This window comes from Eucyclogobius newberryi, unplaced genomic scaffold (assembly GCF_026437365.1).
Source record: "Eucyclogobius newberryi isolate DKJ021-1_F unplaced genomic scaffold, fEucNew1.0.hap1 SCAF_4, whole genome shotgun sequence".
In the NCBI taxonomy this organism is placed as follows: Eukaryota; Metazoa; Chordata; class Actinopteri; order Gobiiformes; family Gobiidae; genus Eucyclogobius; species Eucyclogobius newberryi.
Genome location: NW_027316056.1, coordinates 31,281,409 through 31,302,401, shown reverse-complemented (window position 1 = coordinate 31,302,401; position 20,993 = coordinate 31,281,409). Strand labels below are relative to the sequence as shown.

Below are 20,993 nucleotides of genomic sequence, written 5' to 3'. Positions count from 1 at the left end.
CAGGTGTGGCGGCTGTAATGAGGCGCGTGGGGCTCATGTGGTCCGCAGATGAGCACGTTGGGTGAGCGCAGCTAATAAACCAGTCGTATCTAATGCTTCTGTCACTCCGAGTTCATCAGGCAATCTCGTAATGATGATTTATCTGGGTTAGAGCTGTGCAGCGTGTCTCTAAACGTCCCGGATGAGGCCAAAGTGTCAGGCAAATGTGAAATGACATTACAATTTGGAAGTTCACAACACCAGGCTTTTGTTTTCATTCCCAATCGTCTCTTTTTGCAGTGTTTTTCCTGTTAGTTAAACGAAAAACTCAATAAACTCAAAATAACAGTCACAAAATCATCAATATTTCGAGAATCTGCCCACCTCTACTGCCATTTATCTCAGTTTAATCAAATGGATATCAGAATGGTTTCAGGTTGTCAGTGACCAGTTTAGGTCTTTGTAATGAAGCAGTGTGCTGTGTTTTTCTGTTTTTTTTCTATTAGTATTTGTGTTAAATGGCACAAGAAGCTGGAGTTATAAAAAAAAATTTACAATCACAATATCAAATCGATTAAAATCACTTAAAAAAAGAGAGAAATGTCTAGTGTAAAGTCATATACGTGATATAATGCTCCTCTGTGGTTAGTTTTATGGTTGCTTAAAGTTTTGTGGTGGGCTTGAATTTTAATCAAGACATTCTCAGGCACGTTTTAGCACATTCCTGATGAAAATATTGTCATTGTCAAAATGCATTAAAATGTTAGAGTTAGGACTATGCTTAAACATGCTCATGGTGCAACTTTTACCCAGCTCTAAGTAACGTCATCAACTCATGATATGGGTTATGATGTACATAAACAACGGGACATTTATATTTGCCCCAGGGCGATTACTGATTACCGATCGTGGCCCTGTCAGCACAATTCTGCTGTTTTCATTGTTTCAGTTTCCCGTTCATACGCAACGAATTCTGAGGCCTTTTCACCATTCAAACTAGACACAATATTTTGTTTTGATTGGTGATTGCTGCAGGTGCTAATTTTCCATCGCTCTGAAACCCATGGACAAACACTTTGTGCTCGCCTCCGTGCTGCTTTCACCTGAACGTGTTGGCTGTGGTTAATCCAGGCATAAGGCCGAAGGCTGGACACATAAAAGAGACACAGCCGGCTCCGATCAATGGCCTCGATCAACTCTGCTGAGAGCTGCACTAATGTGTCCACACCACGGCTATTACACGGAGGACGAGATAAGCACGGTGCAGTCTGCTTGTCTGACTCCACTCTTTTATGTAGTGCTAGGCAAATAGACTGAGGACGTGTGCGTTTTTAAAGTATTTTTTCATAGTTTTGGCCGGGGTGCGACTTATACTCGAGAGCAACTTATATGTGATATTGTTTGTTATTTTCACACTGGCAACCACAAGAGGGTGCTCTAGGCTCTAAGCGACGCAGAAGAAGAATCAGCACTTCCTCTTCCTCTGGAGTTTGTGGAGTTGTTTAGAAGTGACACCGAGGATTTATTTTTGTAACGCCCAAAATCACAACAACAGTTGCCTCTGAGGGCGACAGTGAAAAACAGATTAAACAATGTCTGTGGGGACGAGGGACGATGTCCCAGAGTCCTCTGTCCTTAGACCCTCCTTCTCGGCCAGGAAAAACTATAAAAAACCTCCTGGATGAGTTCCAGAGTGAAGGAGAGATCTGACTCTCACAGACGGACGCGAGGGAGACAGTGGAGCTGGAGCCACTCAGGAGGAGAACCAGCTCTTCAGGAGGAGAACTAGTTCTTCAGGAGGAGAACCAGCTCTTCAGGAAGAGAACCAGTTCTTCAGGAGGAGAACCAGTTCTTCAGGAGGAGAACCAGCTCTTCAGGAGGAGAACCAGTTCTTCAGGAGGAGAACCAGTTCTTCAGGATGAGAACCAGCTCTTCAGGAGGAGAACCAGATTTACCACATAATATGACTTTATAACTGACTTTGAATATTGTTACATAACATCCCTAATTAATACTGCAATTACAAAAATCAAGGCTGTATGATGAGTCTGTTCTTCCTCATTACTTCTACTTGGCATTCTCTCTCTCGTCAGCAATATATTCACAAATAATTCAATAAACAATAATATCAAGCACTTTTCTAATCCAATATTGTTGTTGCAAAGCTCGGTCATGGGACTTTCTTTTCATAAGCAGTCATGTTCTGGTCTCTCACTAAAGGTTTGTGAACATTTTATACAAGTGCAAATGAGAGTACAAAATGAGTAGTATAAAATCCTACAGAAGTGTACTTTAACCTTATCATATTCACACATTGAACTCTGCAGTAAACAACCAATTGCCGTATTTTCCGCTCTATAAGGCGCACCGGATTATACGGCACAGATCCTCCCTCTGTCTGCTGCATTTTGGCCACGTCACATTACATTTTTCCTTTGTTAATTGAATTCCGTCTCTGAAAGTGGTAAAAATCTGTTTGCAGGCTGTATTTTAGGTGACTTTACGTTATTTTTGTATCGTTTAGGCTCAATGAATGGGCTATTTTTGATTATTTTTCATAGTATATAAGGCGCATTAAGCGAAACAAAACTTATACCACACAAAATCGCTCCGAGGTCAGAAAGCACAACCAGAACTAATCCATATATAAGGCGCACTGTTGCTTTTTGAGAGAATTAAAGGCTTTTCGTGCGCCTTGTAGTCCAGAAAATACGGCGCTCCAGCTTCTTGTGTCTATTACTACAGTCCGAGCCAATGAACCGAAACAACTTTGGCGTTGGAAACCGTCTGCAGAATCCAGATCAGCCACTGCCCTCAATCTACCCACGATCCCAGAGGACGTAAAAAGTTAAAACTGAATATAGCACACACGTTTTAGGAGGTTACGAGATGGAAATAGAGCAGCGCACGAGAAATAACATCTGAACACGGAGTGAACCGCGCTGAAAGAGGATTGCAGACATGGCACGGCGCGGAATGCCAAAAAGGGGGATTTATGTGATCAGGAGGCCCGTGCTCTTGTAGGATAACACCGTGGAAAATTATGTGCGCTTACGTCGAGGAGGATTTGTTTTGTACCGCTATAAAACACAAGGAGTCATGATGTTTCGAGTCGCTCTCTCGTTTCACTCTGAGTCACAGTAGTTTAGTCAGCAGAGGTGGGAATAGTGACAAAGCCGATCGTGAAAACCTCCCGAAGAGACCTCGGTAACGAAATAAACATCACTTTAGAGACTCTCCAATCAATTATTTACGCATTACCTAAATGTATGACAAGAGCTGATTGACTGAATGAGTCCGACACTCGATACGATGTGATTTGGCCTGAGGCTGTGCGACGAACTAGAGCGTAGGACATTTAATAACGCTTTTATTCAGTCAATAATATCTGAATCTTCTGTGATAAAGTCAGTGTTTCTGTACAGAGGGCTGCAAACGTTCAATATCTGGTACTCTACGGTGTCATATCCTAAAATAATATAGGGTAATGTGTCCCAGCTAGGGTAAGAGAGAAGAGTGTTTGAATAAAAGTGTTGTTTGTAGTACATTTTACATTCTTAATACTGTAAATATCATTAAAACAAGAACATACAGACACATAACAACATATTCCTTTGCGTAGAGTCAGAATTAGGGTGTTTTTGGAGTGTGAAACAAAGCTTAGGGGCTCCTCAAGACAACACCACCGACAAAGGATGCCACATGCTATCGGTTGATTATTGTGGCGTATGGATGCGTATTGGGGCTGTACACGCTCATAATAAAGTACACAGTTACAATATAAACCTATTAACTGACTGGCTGCTGCATTAAGGCCTTGTGAATATGAAAGTCCAATGCATTTTGCTTTCCAGCAAAAGGAACACAAATATTAGTACACTTTTAACACTTATTTTAAAGGACACATATCGCATCTAGCTCCGAGTATTTAGGGTACGTATCGTGAGCTGAGGTACTAAGCAACACCCAGCCCTAGTTCATACTAACTTGAGACTAATCTTGGACTAAGAACTGAAGAACTGTGACTAGATCAGGACTAAAGGAAGATCAGAAGAGGACCAAACTAAGTCTACAGCTGGACTGAACTGGGCCTGAACCAGGACCAAACAAGTCTCCCAGTTACACCCTCTTATTTACTAGCTCATAAGTAGAGATGTCATGATATAAAATGTCGGTGTTGGTTATTCGGAAATACATCACGATTTAAAGATTATTCTCGATTATTGAGACTGTGAACAAGCAACAGTGAAATCTTTCATTTTCTTTCATTCCCGAGGTCTGACACTGTTAACTTGCTCAAAGGCAAAATAAAGTAAAATGGGCAAAAACAGACAGATAAAATCAAGTTCTTAACATTTAGGTCTGTTTTTGGACTAAAAAGACATAATTTTGCCTCTAAAATTAAGATAATTATTTTTTTGGTTCTTACGATCATATTGTGACCTGAATAATCACCTGACATCCCGACTCATAAGTTAATTTAAATACTGCTCATCCTGTTTATGTGGACCTTGAACACCCCCATAATAGCTCACTCTTAATTATTTGATTTGCTTATATCGTTGTTGGTGTTGTTATTGTTGTTGTTGTGTTGATTTAAATGGCGTTGGCAGCCAACTGAAAATGAGCATTTACCGTCACCTTCTGTAGTTGTACGTCTTCAAAATATGTGTTTTACGCTATACCATAAAAAATGTGTGTACATGAGTGTTAAACTTTATATCATCTATGTACATGTGTGTACATATGTGTACATGTGTGTAGATAACATGCGTGTACATAACATGTGTGTACATAACATGTGTACATGTGTGCACATGGGTGTACATGTGTGTAGATAACATGCGTGCACATAACATGTGTGTACATGTGTGTACATAACATGTGTACATGTGTACATGTGTACATGTGTGTACATGTGTGTACATAACATGTGTACATGTGTGTACATGTGTGTACATGTGTACATGTGTGTACATGTGTGTACATGTGTGTACATGTGTGTACATGTGTGTACATGTGTGTACATGTGTACATGTGTGTACGTGTGTACATGTGTGTACATGTGTACACGTGTGTACGTGTGTACATGTGTGTACATGTGTACATGTGTGTACATGTGTGTACATGTGTGTACATGTGTACATGTGTGTACATGTGTACATGTGTGTACGTGTGTACATGTGTACATGTGTGTACATGTGTGTACATGTGTGTACATGTGTGTACATGTGTGTACATATGTGTACATGTGTGTACATGTGTACATGTGTGTACATGTGTGTACATGTGTACATGTGTGTACGTGTGTACATGTGTGTACATGTGTGTACATGTGTGTACATGTGTACATGTGTACATGTGTGTACATGTGTGTACATGTGTACATGTGTGTACATGTGTGTACATGTGTGTGCATGTGTACATGTGTGTACGTGTGTACATGTGTGTACGTGTGTACATGTGTGTACGTGTGTACATGTGTGTACATGTGTGTACATGTGTGTACATGTGTGTACATATGTGTACATGTGTGTACATGTGTACACGTGTGTACACGTGTGTACATGTGTGTACATGTGTACATGTGTGTACATGTATGTACATGTGTGTACATGTGTATGTGTGTACGTGTGTACATGTGTACATGTATGTACATGTGTGTACATGTGTACGTGTGTACATGTGTGTACATGTATGTACATGTGTGTACATGTGTACATGTGTACGTGCGTACATGTGTACACGTGTGTACATGTGTGTACATGTGTGTACATGTGTACATGTGTGTACATGTATGTACATGTGTGTACATGTGTACGTGTGTACGTGTGTACATGTGTACATGTATGTACATGTGTGTACATGTGTACGTGTGTACATGTGTGTACATGTATGTACATGTGTGTACATGTGTACATGTGTACGTGCGTACATGTGTACATGTATGTACATGTGTGTACATGTGTACGTGTGTACATGTGTGTACATGTGTGTACATGTGTACATGTGTGTACATGTGTGTACATGTGTACATGTGTGTACATGTGTGTACATGTGTGTACATGTGTACATGTGTGTACATGTGTACATGTGTGTACATGTGTGTACATGTGTACATGTGTACATGTGTGTACATGTGTGTACATGTGTGTACATGTGTGTGCATGTGTACATGTGTGTACGTGTGTACATGTGTGTACATGTGTACATGTGTTTACATGTGTGTACATGTGTGTACATGTGTGTACATGTGTGTACATGTGTGTACATGTGTACATGTGTGTACATGTGTGTACATGTGTGTACATGTGTGTACATGTGTACACGTGTGTACATGTGTACATGTGTGTACATGTGTACATGTGTGTACATGTGTGTACATGTGTGTACATGTGTGTACATGTGTGTACATGTGTACATGTGTGTACATGTGTACATGTGTGTACGTGTGTACATGTGTACATGTGTGTACATGTGTGTACATGTGTGTACATGTGTGTACATGTGTGTACATGTGTGTACATGTGTACATGTGTGTACATATGTGTACATGTGTGTACATGTGTGTACATGTGTGTACATGTGTACATGTGTGTACGTGTGTACATGTGTGTACATGTGTGTACATGTGTGTACATGTGTGTACGTGTGTACATGTGTGTACATGTGTGTACATGTGTGTACATGTGTGTACATGTGTACATGTGTGTACATGTGTGTACATGTGTACATGTGTGTACATGTGTGTACATGTGTGTGCATGTGTACATGTGTGTACGTGTGTACATGTGTGTACATGTGTACATGTGTGTACATGTGTGTACATGTGTACATGTGTGTACATGTGTGTACATATGTGTACATGTGTGTACATGTGTACACGTGTGTACACGTGTGTACATGTGTGTACATGTGTACATGTGTGTACATGTATGTACATGTGTGTACATGTGTATGTGTGTACGTGTGTACATGTGTACATGTATGTACATGTGTGTACATGTGTACGTGTGTACATGTGTGTACATGTATGTACATGTGTGTACATGTGTACATGTGTACGTGCGTACATGTGTACATGTATGTACATGTGTGTACATGTGTACGTGTGTACATGTGTGTACATGTGTACATGTGTGTACATGTGTACATGTGTGTACATGTGTGTACATGTGTGTACATGTGTACATGTGTACACGTGTGTACATGTGTGTACATGTGTGTACATGTGTACATGTGTGTACATGTATGTACATGTGTGTACGTGTGTACGTGTGTACGTGTGTACATGTGTACATGTATGTACATGTGTGTACGTGTGTACGTGTGTACATGTGTGTACATGTATGTACATGTGTACATGTGTGTACATGTATGTACATGTGTGTACATGTGTACATGTGTACGTGCGTACATGTGTACATGTATGTACATGTGTGTACATGTGTACGTGTGTACATGTGTGTACATGTGTGTACATGTGTACATGTGTGTACATGTGTGTACATGTGTGTACATGTGTACATGTGTGTACATGTGTGTACATGTGTGTACATGTGTGTACATGTGTACATGTGTGTACATATGTGTACATATGTGTACATGTGTGTACATGTGTACACGTGTGTACACGTGTGTACATGTGTGTACATGTGTACATGTGTGTACATGTATGTACATGTGTGTACATGTGTATGTGTGTACGTGTGTACATGTGTACATGTATGTACATGTGTGTACATGTGTACGTGTGTACATGTGTGTACATGTATGTACATGTGTGTACATGTGTACATGTGTACGTGCGTACATGTGTACATGTATGTACATGTGTGTACATGTGTACGTGTGTACATGTGTGTACATGTGTACATGTGTGTACATGTGTACATGTGTGTACATGTGTGTACATGTGTGTACATGTGTACACGTGTGTACATGTGTGTACATGTGTGTACATGTGTACATGTGTGTACATGTATGTACATGTGTGTACATGTGTACGTGTGTACGTGTGTACATGTGTACATGTATGTACATGTGTGTACATGTGTACGTGTGTACATGTGTGTACATGTGTGTACATGTGTACATGTGTACGTGCGTACATGTGTACATGTATGTACATGTGTGTACATGTGTACGTGTGTACATGTGTGTACATGTGTGTACATGTGTACATGTGTGTACATGTGTGTACATGTGTGTACATGTGTACATGTGTGTACATGTGTGTACATGTGTGTACATGTGTACATGTGTGTACATGTGTACATGTGTACATGTGTGTACATGTGTACATGTGTACATGTGTGTACATGTGTGTACATGTGTACATGTGTGTACATGTGTGTACATGTGTGTGCATGTGTACATGTGTGTACGTGTGTACATGTGTGTACATGTGTACATGTGTACATGTGTACATGTGTATGTGTGTACATGTGTACATGTATGTACATGTGTGTACATGTGTACGTGTGTACATGTGTGTACATGTATGTACATGTGTGTACATGTGTACGTGTGTACATGTGTGTACATGTATGTACATGTGTGTACATGTGTACATGTGTACGTGTGTACATGTGTACATGTATGTACATATGTGTACATGTGTACGTGTGTACATGTGTGTACGTGTGTACATGTGTACATGTATGTACATGTGTGTACATGTGTACGTGTGTACATGTGTGTACATGTGTGTACATGTGTACATGTGTACGTGTGTACATGTGTACATGTATGTACATGTGTGTACATGTGTACGTGTGTACATGTGTGTACATGTGTACATGTGTACATGTGTACGTGTGTACATGTGTACATGTGTGTACATGTGAGTACATGTGTACATGTGTACATGTGTACGTGTGTACATGTGTGTACGTGTGTACATGTGTGTACGTGTGTACATGTGTGTACGTGTGTACATGTGTGTACATGTATGTACATGTGTACGTGTGTACATGTGTGTACATGTGTACATGTGTACATGTGTACGTGTGTACATGTGTACATGTGTGTACATGTGAGTACATGTGTACATGTGTACATGTGTGTACGTGTGTACATGTGTGTACGTGTGTACATGTGTGTACGTGTGTACATGTGAGTACATGTGTACATGTGTACGTGTGTACATGTGTGTACGTGTGTACATGTGTGTACGTGTGTACATGTGTACATGTATGTACATGTGTGTACATGTGTACGTGTGTACATGTGTGTACGTGTGTACATGTGTACATGTATGTACATGTGTGTACATGTGTACGTGTGTACATGTGTGTACATGTGTGTACATGTGTACATGTGTACGTGTGTACATGTGTGTACATGTGTGTACATGTGTACATGTGTACGTGTGTACATGTGTGTACATGTGTGATAAACTTAATATGACATATGCAGTGCAGTGTTGAACTTCATGTACCTTCCACCAGCTCGTCCAGGCCGCTGACCCTCCGGCCGCTGTCCAGCGCGTACAGCGCGCGCACTCCTTGCGGCAGGCTGACGTTGTCCGACAAGGAGCGCGTGAGTTCCATGAGCAGTGCGTCAAACGACCTGAACCGGTCGCTGGACACCGCGTACACCAGGCCTTTGAAGTACTTGTCCCCGTTCCTATAGAAACGCACTTTCTTGGCTTTCTTCTCGGACGTGAGGGACTGGAGCGTGCGCGTGCGGTAGAAGCTGCAGTGCGCGCTGTGAGCCGGGCTGGAGACCGCGCCGTGTCCCCTGGAGCCGCCGTGGGGGCCCGGGCCGGCTCTGTGCGCGCGGTGTCCCGGCTTCTCTTCAAAGTGCTCGAATTCGATGCTTCTGCTGAGCGACATGTTCTCAGCTGTCTGTCCCGGACGCAGAAGCGGCGGACGCAACGCGCGTGCCAAACTTGGGATTCACCGCTCCAAATTCCAAAAGAATTCTTCAAGAGTCGAGATTTTACCGCAAGAGTCGTTAAAGGCCGAACAAGACCAAATACTTCATCTACTTCATAATCCCGCGGACATCGTCCGAGTCCCGCGTCCACATCCCTATGTGACCGGCCCCTGCCCGGTCCGTCGAGGAGACAACGGGAGAGACGGAGGAGGGGCCCCGGAGTCTGCAGGGTCCTAACACACGCCCAAGTTCAACACCAACACAACGGGACCCCCAAGTGTGCCTCTGCTGCTGATGTAAACAGGGTCTGGGCTGTTCAGGGGCTGTTCAGGGGCTGTTCAGGGGCTGTTCAGGGGGCAGTTCAGGGGCTGTTCAGGGGCTGTTCAGGGGCTGTTCAGGGGCTGTTCAGGGGCTGTTCAGGGGCTATTCAGGGGCAGTTCAGGGCTGTTCAGGGGCTGTTCAGGGGCAGTTCAGGGGCTGTTCAGGGGCTGTTCAGGGGCTATTCAGGGGCAGTTCAGGGGCTGTTCAGGGGCTGTTCAGGGGCTATTCAGGGGCAGTTCAGGGGCAGTTCAGGGGCTGTTCAGGGGCAGTTCAGGGGCTGTTCAGGGGCTGTTCAGGGGCAGTTCAGGGGCTGTTCAGGGGCTGTTCAGGGGCAGTTCAGAGGCTGTTCAGGGGCAGTTCAGGGGCTGTTCAGGGGCTGTTCAGGGGCACAAACACACACATAATACACATTCTACACACTTTTGTCAAATGTGGGAAGAATAACCAAACTTTTACTCCTGAAGAGTTCTCGGACGACTAAACATACGCCGCAGCTGGGACTGGGACAGATATCCTGCATATGTGCTACATATGCGCCACTGAGCTCGAGCTAAATATCTATCCACACATCATACTCTATGGCTCATCCCAACATGGCAAGCACGCGTATGTGTTATTCTAAAATCGATTGATCGGTACGAGCATTTACAGCATTTACAGTGTTTACAGTGTTTACAGTTGATATTATATTCCTATAATGGAGCATATTTAAGAGAAGGTTCAAGCTAGTTCTAATATGTTCATTAATACCATGGATGTAGCACCTTTCAGGACACTAGAGCCTGTGCACTATTCAGTGGAGCTGAGATCCTCAAACCACATTTGCCCTGCAGGCTGTCAATCTGTGCCATCGGCCCGTCCGACCACCACCGATCTCCCCTGTGCAGCAGATCATAAACATCATAAACATCATAAACATCATAAACATCATAAACATCATAAATATCATAACCAGGAGGAGAAGTGTCTAGAGCATGTTCAGAGCTCTGATTACAACACTTGGATTTAGGTGGTAAAAGGCAGAAAACAAGTTTGTGGTTTTAAAATGTGACTTCATGATTTGAGTGTTTTCGTGGTCATTTCGTTGTTTGTCACAGTCACAAACAACAACTGTAATGCTTCAAACACATTTAAATATGTACGATAAGCGACGTGAGCCTGTGTGGAAAACATGAACAACACTTGGCGGCTTTGTTTTCATCGTCGACACTTGTATCTCCTACAGTTTGGTGCCTTTTCCCTTTACTTTAAACACGCTCCTGTTCTCATTATGACACAGATGAAGCCATTGAAACCTCCCCATCAGACAAACACACAGAAGCCCCCTGAAGCCCCCTGAAGCCAGCTGTCCAGGATGCACTGCTGGGCCATTTGGAGGGAGGAAGCGAGTTTGCATGCGGCGCTGCAGAGGAGACGGGAAATCCTGTCGCGGTGCATTTGACCAAACACAAAATCCCTCAATGACAAGAATCAAATCTTTTTGTTGAAACACTGAACGACTCCGGCTCCGAGTTCTGAGCCGCGAATGCTGTAAAGAAGCTCTCTGAGAAGGAGAGGGGGGTTCTGTGGGACATACGGCATAGTAATAACACAAAAACACAGCTTTTATTGATTTTAGAGCGCTCGAAATGTGTCTTTGCAGTGTATACAAAATGAGGATGTGAGGTCAAAGGTCAAGAGGATGGAAGGCCAGCTGCTGAGCGCACAAAGCATGTAGAGACCCATAATACGTCCGTGATACTATTTAGTGTTTGCTGACGACCAGAGCTAATGAAAATGCAATTACGGTAGAAGGACCCTTGTGCTGGAGACTAAAACAAGCCCCGGGTCAAACTGAAGCGGCCCCTGAACTCTCTGGAGAAACAAACTAATGACTGGACTCTTTGTGAAGCTGACACTCTGTAGTTTAGTATTATTTTTTAAATTTCTATTATTTTTATTGTTGTTTTTATTATTATTATTATTATTATTATTATTATGTATTTATTTATTTTTACCAGTTTAATTAATTAATTTTAATTTAATGTATTTAGTTTATTTAATGTATTTAATATATTTTTTAATTTAATTGTATTTAATTTATTTAACTGTATTTAATTCATTTAATTGTATTTGATTTATTTAATTTATTAATGTGTTTATTTATTTATTTGTATTTATCTACTTATCTTTTATTTTCATTTATTAATTTAATTTACATTGTTTATTGTATTTTTTTTCTAAAGCTGAAGGTAAATTCACAAAAAATTTGGTTTAGGTACTTTAGGGACAAACTGACGCTAATACTTACAGTTTTCTTTTTAAGTACTTTATTTATGTCCTCCCTCAAAACCCTATATTGTCAGATCATTTCCTAATTACCTTTCAGTTTATTCTTAAAGATCATCCAGTCCCACAAAATAAAGTTATAATGAAAAGGACAATATCTGAAAAATCTATCTCAAAATTCAAAGAAATAATAGAGCCAATATTCAGTGACATGTCATGTGATCCTGCTGAGAACAGTTTTAGTCCCAGTTTAAGTGATCAATGTGTCGACTTGACCATGAATTCTCTGAAGTCTGCTCTTGACGTTGTCGCGCCGTTAAAACAGAAGGTCATTAGGCCAAAGCGCGCCTCCCCATGGTACAACCAAGAACTGCGTTCACATAAACAAAGAGTTAGAAAGTTAGAGGGATTATTTCGTCGCTCTCACACCGAAGAATCCCTAAAAGCATGGAAAAGTTGCCTGCTGTCCTATAAGCAGGCTCTGCGTAAGGCCCAAACCAGATATTATTCAAATCTAATAGAAGTCAACAAAAGTAACACTAAATTCCTTTTCAGCACTGTAGCTAGGCTAACAAACTGTCACAGTGCAGTAGAGCCCTCAATCCCAGCTACACTTAGCTCTGATGATTTCCTCCTATTTTTTAATAATAAAATAAAAACAATCAGAGATAAATTAGATGAACTTACCCCCGCTATTAGCCCTGAACTAGCCCAAGCTGTAAATCTAACGTCCCATATAAATCCACCTGTAAACTTAGAAAGGTTCACAGCTGTTGATCAAGCAGAGATAACTTCAGCCATTATGTCCTCTAAAAGCTCAACTTGTGTCCTAGACCCCATTCCAAGCAGACTCCTCAAAGACATTCTCCCCCTAATTATAGACCCTATTCTTAATATAATAAATACTTCACTCCAAAGTGGCTATGTTCCACAGTCCTTCAAACATGCAGTCATTAAACCTCTTCTGAAAAAGCCTAATCTAGATCCCGACCTATTGGTAAACTACAGACCTATTTCAAATCTTCCCTTCGTCTCTAAAATCCTTGAAAAAGTTGTAGTAAAACAGCTTTGTCGCCACCTGCAGGACAATAACTTATTTGAAGTTTTCCAGTCAGGGTTCAGAGCCCACCACAGCACTGAAACTGCACTAGTTAAAGTCACAAATGATTTGTTATTAGCCGCTGACGATGGACTGGTCTCAATCCTGGTCCTGTTGGACCTCAGCGCAGCGTTTGACACCATCGACCACAACATTCTGCAGAGGTTAGAATGTGATGTAGGTGTTGGAGGAACAGCCCTCAGCTGGTTTAAATCCTATCTATCTGATAGGTTCCAATTTGTTAATGTAAACCAGAGCTCCTCACCAAGCTCTAAAGTAATTTACGGTGTGCCACAGGGTTCGGTACTCGGTCCAATTCTGTTTACTCTTTATATGCTGCCATTAGGCAACATTATCAGGTCACATGGCATTAACTTCCACTGCTATGCAGACGACACTCAGCTGTATTTATCAATGAAACCTGATCAGAGCGATCAAGTAGACAGACTTAGTACTTGTGTGAAGGAGATAAAAACCTGGATGACACTAAACTACCTGCTTCTTAACCCTGAAAAAACCGAGGTCATTGTGCTTGGCCCTAAACATCTACGAGACGGTCTATCTGAGCAGATAGTCACACTGGACAATGTTAGTGTAGCCTCCAGTTCTACTGTAAGAAACCTTGGAGTCTTATTTGACCAGGAGCTCTCATTTAAAGCTCATATAAATCAAGCTTGTAAAACAGCCTATTTCCATTTGAGCAACACAGCCAAAATCAGAAGAATCCTGCCTAAAAGTGATGCCGAAAAACTTATCCATGCATTTGTAACGACTAGATTAGACTACTGTAACTCCCTGCTTGCAGCGTGTCCTAAAAGCTCCATAAAAAGCTTTCAACTGGTTCAAAATGCAGCAGCAAGATTACTAACAGGAACAAAAGAAGAGAGCACATTACGCCAGTGCTGAAGTCTCTTCACTGGCTCCCCGTCGAGTCTAGAATCAAATTCAAAATTCTACTCTTGACCTACAAAGCCATAAATGACATGGCCCCATCCTACCTCAAAGATGCTATAGAACCATATCATCCAAACAGAGCTCTTCGCTCTCAGAATGCCGGCCTTCTGGTGGTGCCAAGAGTCTCTAAAAGTACTGTAGGAGGTAGAGCGTTTAGCTACCAAGCCCCTGTGTTATGGAATCAGCTCCCGACCCATGTTAAATATGCTGACACAGTCTCTTCATTTAAGTCCAGGCTTAAAACGTTCCTCTTCGAAATCGCTTATGGTCAGACTAGTTAGGAACAGAAACATAAACCCACAGCTTCAGCTACGCTGCCCTAGGAGTAACTGTGCTGGGGGAAGTATGACAGCTTGAGCACTATCCTCTTCTTCTTCTGACTACTTATGCTATCAAACAATATTTATTTTTTGATTCCACTTGCAAACTGTTCACCGCCTTCTTTTCTTTCTCTCACTCCTGAGGACCTGTGGACCCAGGTGCCCCTCCCCTGGTGAAGTGGTCCCTGCCCTGTGTGGACGGTCCCTCATCTGCCTGAAGAGTGGCTCCAGCTCGCTTCCGACGGTCCCTCATCTGCCTGAAGAGTGGGTCCAGCTCGCCTCCGACGGTCCCTCATCTGCCTGAAGAGTGGGTCCAGCTCGCCTCCGACGGTCCCTCTTCTGCCTGAAGAGTGGGTCCAGCTCGACTCAGACGGTCCCTCATCTGCCTGAAGAGTGGGTCCAGCTCGACTCAGACGGTCCCTCTTCTGCCTGAAGAGTGGGTCCAGCTCGACTCTGACGGTCCCTCTTCTGCCTGAAGAGTGGGTCCAGCTCGCCTCCGACGGTCCCTCATCTGCCTGAAGAGTGGGTCCAGTTCGCCTCAGTCGGTCCCTCATCTGCCTGAAGAGTGGGTCCAGCTCGCCTCAGTTTTTCCTGGCCGAGAAGGAGAGTCTAAGGACAGAGGACCCTGGGACATCGTCCCTCGCCACCACAGACATTGTCTGACTTCATCGCCACCACAGACATTGTTGATTCATTTCTCCCTGTGGCCCTCAGAGGCAACTGTTGTTGTGATTTTGGGCCTTACAAAAATAAATTGATTTGATTTGATTTGATTTATGTAGCTTGAGAGTTCCCTTTTATCAGATGTGGACAAAATGGACAGTTTCAGTTTCTTCTCTTCATATCTCACAAAACCAAAAATATCAAATCACAAATACAAATATAAGGTTTTTTGACTGTGTGAGATTATTGTTTATTTGTGGGCATGGACGACGTTACTTATCTCAAAGGTAAAAGTGGCTTATATTTCCTACTTCCACAACACGTCAGATTGACATGGCGTATACATTATAAGAAGGTATCATGCAAAAATGTACTTCCACGATGTTCTCGGAGCCAGATCACGATTTAAATTCCACGGATATTGTCTATTTTCTTATCGCCTGAAAGAAGTAAATGAAATCCTCTGCTTGACATCTGCATGACTGCTTCACCCACACAGCTTATCGTTACAGGGTTGACCAGCTTAACCTAAAATGTCTATTATTTTAGCCAGATTTTAGCCAAATTATCACATTCGAACAATATAGTTTCTGGCCTACAAGACTAAATTGCCTGTTGAACCTTCAAAAAAAAGTTTATCAAGGTGATTCCAGCACAAGTTTAGTCAAAAAGAGGTTTGGAATGACTTTGTTTTGCTTTATTAATGAAAAGTTCACTCTAATGATTATTTTTAAAAGGCTGCACTCCACTTGATGTCATTCTTCTGCCCCCTTGTGAACAGATTCTACAAATGCACGTGTAATTATCATGGCTTATTCACATAAAAGAATCAGCGTCGACACTAAATGAGTAGAACCTGCACACAGTGATGTCCAATCTATGTTTAACAAAGAAATTAATATAATAAAATGATAGTTTTTATTTCCCATTGTTCTTAGTTTTATGCTGTTGATAAAACACGTTGAAATATAGATAATATTTTACATTGTATCGTCTGAACAAGAGTCACAGATAGTACATAAAGATAGTATATAAATGTTTACTTTCTGTGTAATTTGAGTTTTGAGTTTTATGTTTTCTGTCTGTCCAGCTAAGTTCCTTGGGCTGGAACCGGTCAAGTTCAACAGATGCTTTTTCTGTGACAGGAACAAAGAGAGAAGATTTGAAGCATTGAGGATCATGAAGACAGAGGAGTTTAAGATGTTCTTGTGGTCCGAGGACTCTCCCTGGACCGCGCTCTGGTCCGAGGACTCTCCCTGGACCGTGCTCTGATCCGAGGACTCTCCTTGGACCGTGCTCTGGTCCGAGGACTCTCCTTGGACCGTGCTCTGGTCCGAGGACTCTCCCTGGACCGTGCTCTGGTCCGAGGACTCTCCCTGGACCGTGCTCTGGTCCGAGGACTCTCCCTGGACCGCGCTCTGGTCCGAGGACTCTCCATGGACCGCGCTCTGGTCCGAGGACTCTCCATGGACCGCGCTCTGGTCCGAGGACTCTCCATGGACCGCGCTCTGGTCCGAGGACTCTCCCTGGACCGTGCTCTGATCCGAGGACTCTCCCTGGACCGCGCTCTGGTCCGAGGACTCTCCCTGGACCGTGCTCTGGTCCGAGGACTCTCCCTGGACCGCGCTCTGGTCCGAGGACTCTCCATGGACCGCGCTCTGGTCCGAGGACTCTCCCTGGACCGCGCTCTGGTCCGAGGACTCTCCCTGGACCGTGCTCTGGTCCGAGGACTCTCCCTGGACCGTGCCATCATGCTGCCTTCCTGGGGTTCACTCTGTGGAAAGCACTCCTCATGCAGCTCTAGTCTGAGAACTCGGACACTTCTCCTTCTCTGAGTAAGCCCCGCCCACCGGGCGGAACCTCCGGATAATTAGATTGAGAATGACTCTTGGGTGAGTCGAAACCTCTTGATTTTTCGAAAACAGTGTCCAGATGACAACAACTGAGACTTTTTCTACAGTGGATCAAGAATGAGGGATTACGCCAAAATGTGAGCTAAAAAAAAGAATTGCGTGAATTTGAGCTGTAAAAGACACACATTCAGCCTGTAGGCCTATAACATGTATCATTTAAACACAATTTTATAAAAAATCATGTTTTTTTAGGGCCTATAAATGCTCAAGATGCACTTTCCAGAGCCGCCGGGCACACCCACAGGCATGAGATGCCCTTTCCAGTGCCCCCAGTGAGTCACTGAGCATTGAGATACTTTCTCCAGAGCCACGCCGTGAGACAGTCTTACAGCAGGTCATCACCGCCCGCACATACGAGTATGTCCTTTTCTGCGGCTTTGGAGTTAGTTCTTCTTCCCTGTTGTTATTCCTGTCTTTTAGGGGTTTTGAGTCTTAACAAACACGAATGCAACAAAGTACAACAATTGTACTTTAAGGCTGAAGTCAGACGTGATCCTTCCCTGTCCCAGTGAGTTCTGTACAACACATTTGTAATTCATAAAAGGCTATTTTTTTAACTTGAATAATGAATAATTTCCTCAGAGAGGCGTGTCTCTTGTGAGGAGCTGTCCATGGTATCAACCTCACACTGCAGTGAAGCACCACAAGAGGGAGAACCTGAAGTCTGTCTCACAACAGTCAGTCTCGTTCTAGTTTGGAACAAAAATGTTTGATTATTCCATTTTTGTAACATTCCAGTTGAGTCTAATTCAATCCCCGCCTGCTGTGGCTCGCTTTTATGGTTCGTCTTTGTTAGATTTCAAATAATACATTTCCACCACTTTGCGTCCTTTATAATCTTGTCAGTTATCTCCCTCAAAGCGCCATAATCGCTGGGTCCATCTCAAGCCTGGAGTTCTTCTGAACCGAGCCAGACCTTGAGCCGGAGACATTAGACAATAGAAGAAAAATAACATTCTTCATTTGATAAAGGACGTATTAAATAAACTTAGAACTAAGTGGGACTTAAGTTGGATTGGATGTGCTGTAATTTTATTTCATTTAATGTTCTGAGCCACTTTTCTATTATTTTTGTAATTCTCTGGTCTGTTTTGTGTTTTGCTTGTTTCATTTTTCAAAATTAGGGGGTAAAAAATCCTACTTTGTGTTTTTGTTCGGTTGCAATAGCACTAGTGTTCAATGTGGTAATACTGCTCTTTGACCAAAGGGTGGCGCTGTGAGACTTATTTTATCTTGTAGAACATCACTAACTGTTGCTACAAGCCACAGCCTTTATCTTATCTTATGAGTAAAAATTCAGAATCATCTTTTTTATATTCTTATAATTTGAATAATTTGTACTTCAGTTCATCATTATATTAAATCTGGTAATACATTTATTTGAAGTGCCTTTATTTTTCAACATAGAAAATGCGTAGAAATGAGAATAAACCTATAATGTTCTACATACTGGACAATGAATCACCCCTTCTCCCGCCCCCCTGATCATGGGTGCTGATTGGTTGAACATCATTGGCGCCAAACCAACCCCAGGGGTCAGTCAGAGAGAGACGGTAAGACCAAAACTAGTTCTAACCCGATCTTCAACGAGGAAAGACCCACGACCCGGGAGATGAGAGAGTTTAAGCTATGTGAGCTAAGCTAGCAAAGCGTCGAGCGGGAACACAGACATTCTAGAGACGCCAACAACTTTACTCTCCCGATAAGTCATTCTGTGCCCGTCTTTGGACAGGATTTTTGCTTTAAACTGGAACATGCAAACTCAAGCAAACTTTTCAAGTCTTAAACTAAATTTGGATCCAGGACGATCTTCAAATCATCATCAGTGCAACGGTCTTTTCATTATCTAATGAACGTCCCAGATCCAAGGAAACACAGATCTGATCCAGTGCTTCTTCAGCTTGACATGTCAGAGCCAGAGCTCCAGAGTGAGTGGCCCATGTCCTCCCCTGCGTGACCTCTGAGTGACCTCTGAGTGACCCCTGAGTGACCTCTGAATGACCCCTGAGTGACCTCTGAGTGACCCCTGGAGCAGCCAGCTCAATCTGCTGGATCACACAACTTCTGCTTCTGGTCATATAAACTCACATAGTTCACAGTTTGACTAAGATCATCTTAGAATATGATATTTAAACATTCACGTTCATGCTGTGGCATGTTAGAAATCTAGTTCTTTAATCTATATCAACTGGAAAGTCACCTCTATGGAAAGTGGGAGGACTTGAATAACGCAGTACATGTACTGGTAGAACTACTACAATGTAATAGTCTGAAAAAATTCAGATTTAATTATGAGCCAGATAATCGTGAATATTATTTTAAACAGCCCTAATAAAAGATACATTATAATTATAGTTAATTATGCATCACGTCATACCAAGATATCCAGGCCTGAGCAATGCCTAATGTCAGAATTTCTTTATTTTAGTATAAAAACTCAAAACAAAACCCTCCCTCAAACTTGACCCTTTAATTATTTAACATGAGGAATCAAACGTGTGCGAGACGAGCACCAAATATAGCGCTCTAATTTAAACTCTATAAACAATATTTATATCAGATTTGTTCCTTTTATGTCCGTGACTATTTCACAACTCTCGGAGCGCCCTGCTGTCATAACCATCCATCGTGAACTATGAGACACGCTGGTCACTGCGTGTCACGGCGAATCTGGCTTCGGATTTCGCCTCGATTGTGTCAGAAATTAGCATCGTGAGCAGTTGGCCATTGACGGTCGTCTTTCACAGTGAATATAAACCACGGGGCCTTTGCTGCTGCTGCTGCTGCTGCTGCTGCTGCTGCTGCTGCTGAATAAGTGCTCGTGACGTCAGAGCGGGACGAGGACGCCACACTCGGGACGGTGTGAGAAGCTTCAGTTGAGCGGTCACTGCGGGACGGTGTGAGAAGCTATGACACGGTGTGATTAAAGGTTTGTGTTTATTTAAAGCACAGTAGATAGAAGCAATCGTTTTGTACACTTTGGTTTAAACAGTGCGTGACGTTTGGGAATGTCTGTATTATTATAAAGAAACATGTCTAATTGCAGTTCCTCTAAAGTTTTGTGATTGTTTTTGTGTTGTTTACATTTTTTACATCTCAGAGTATAAGAGTTTTATAAAAGTTTTACTACAAGAGTGTTTTTATAAGTTATCTGCTTTTTATTATTTACTTCTGTACTCTATGTTGCAACAGTGGAATTTCCCCATCGTGGGACAAATAAAGGCTTATCTTATCTTATCTTATCTTAGTACATGAGTAAGTTCACATATTTACGCCTCCAGGAGCATTTAGAGCACTATAAGCGGACTATACAGCTGCTTTGGGCCCCAGAGCCCCAAGAGTGGCTACAATGTGGCAAATTATGAAAAATATTGCGTTGCATAATTTTGCCGACTGGAAAGCAATCAATGAACCCCTCATGCTTAGGACGTGGACTTTTTCTTTTTGTATTCCATTTTGTCCACCATCGTATAAAAGGGAACTCTCAGGCTGCTTGATGTGCTGTACATATAAATAAAGCTGTAACTCTCTTATTTACGGTCAAATCAATGATTCTGGGAAGCATCAGGGTCAGTTTGTTCTCAAACCACAAGC

The 20,993-nt window shown here is 42.4% G+C and overlaps 1 protein-coding gene across 3 annotated transcripts in view; it reads right to left on the bottom strand.

Annotated features, from left to right (window-relative positions):
* dclk2a (doublecortin-like kinase 2a) overlaps positions 1-9,855 on the bottom strand; it is a 69,861-nt gene extending 60,006 nt beyond the window's left edge. For 2 of the 3 annotated variants that reach the window (XM_072463073.1, XM_072463074.1), the window contains exon 1: positions 9,422-9,855. In XM_072463073.1, coding sequence (XP_072319174.1) covers positions 9,422-9,818 — 397 coding nt within the window. In that variant the 5' untranslated portion in view covers positions 9,819-9,855. The remainder of the gene's footprint in view (positions 1-9,421) is intronic. The other variant, XR_011930112.1, reaches the window with a different exon arrangement.
* Positions 9,856-20,993: the final 11,138 nt, after the last annotated feature.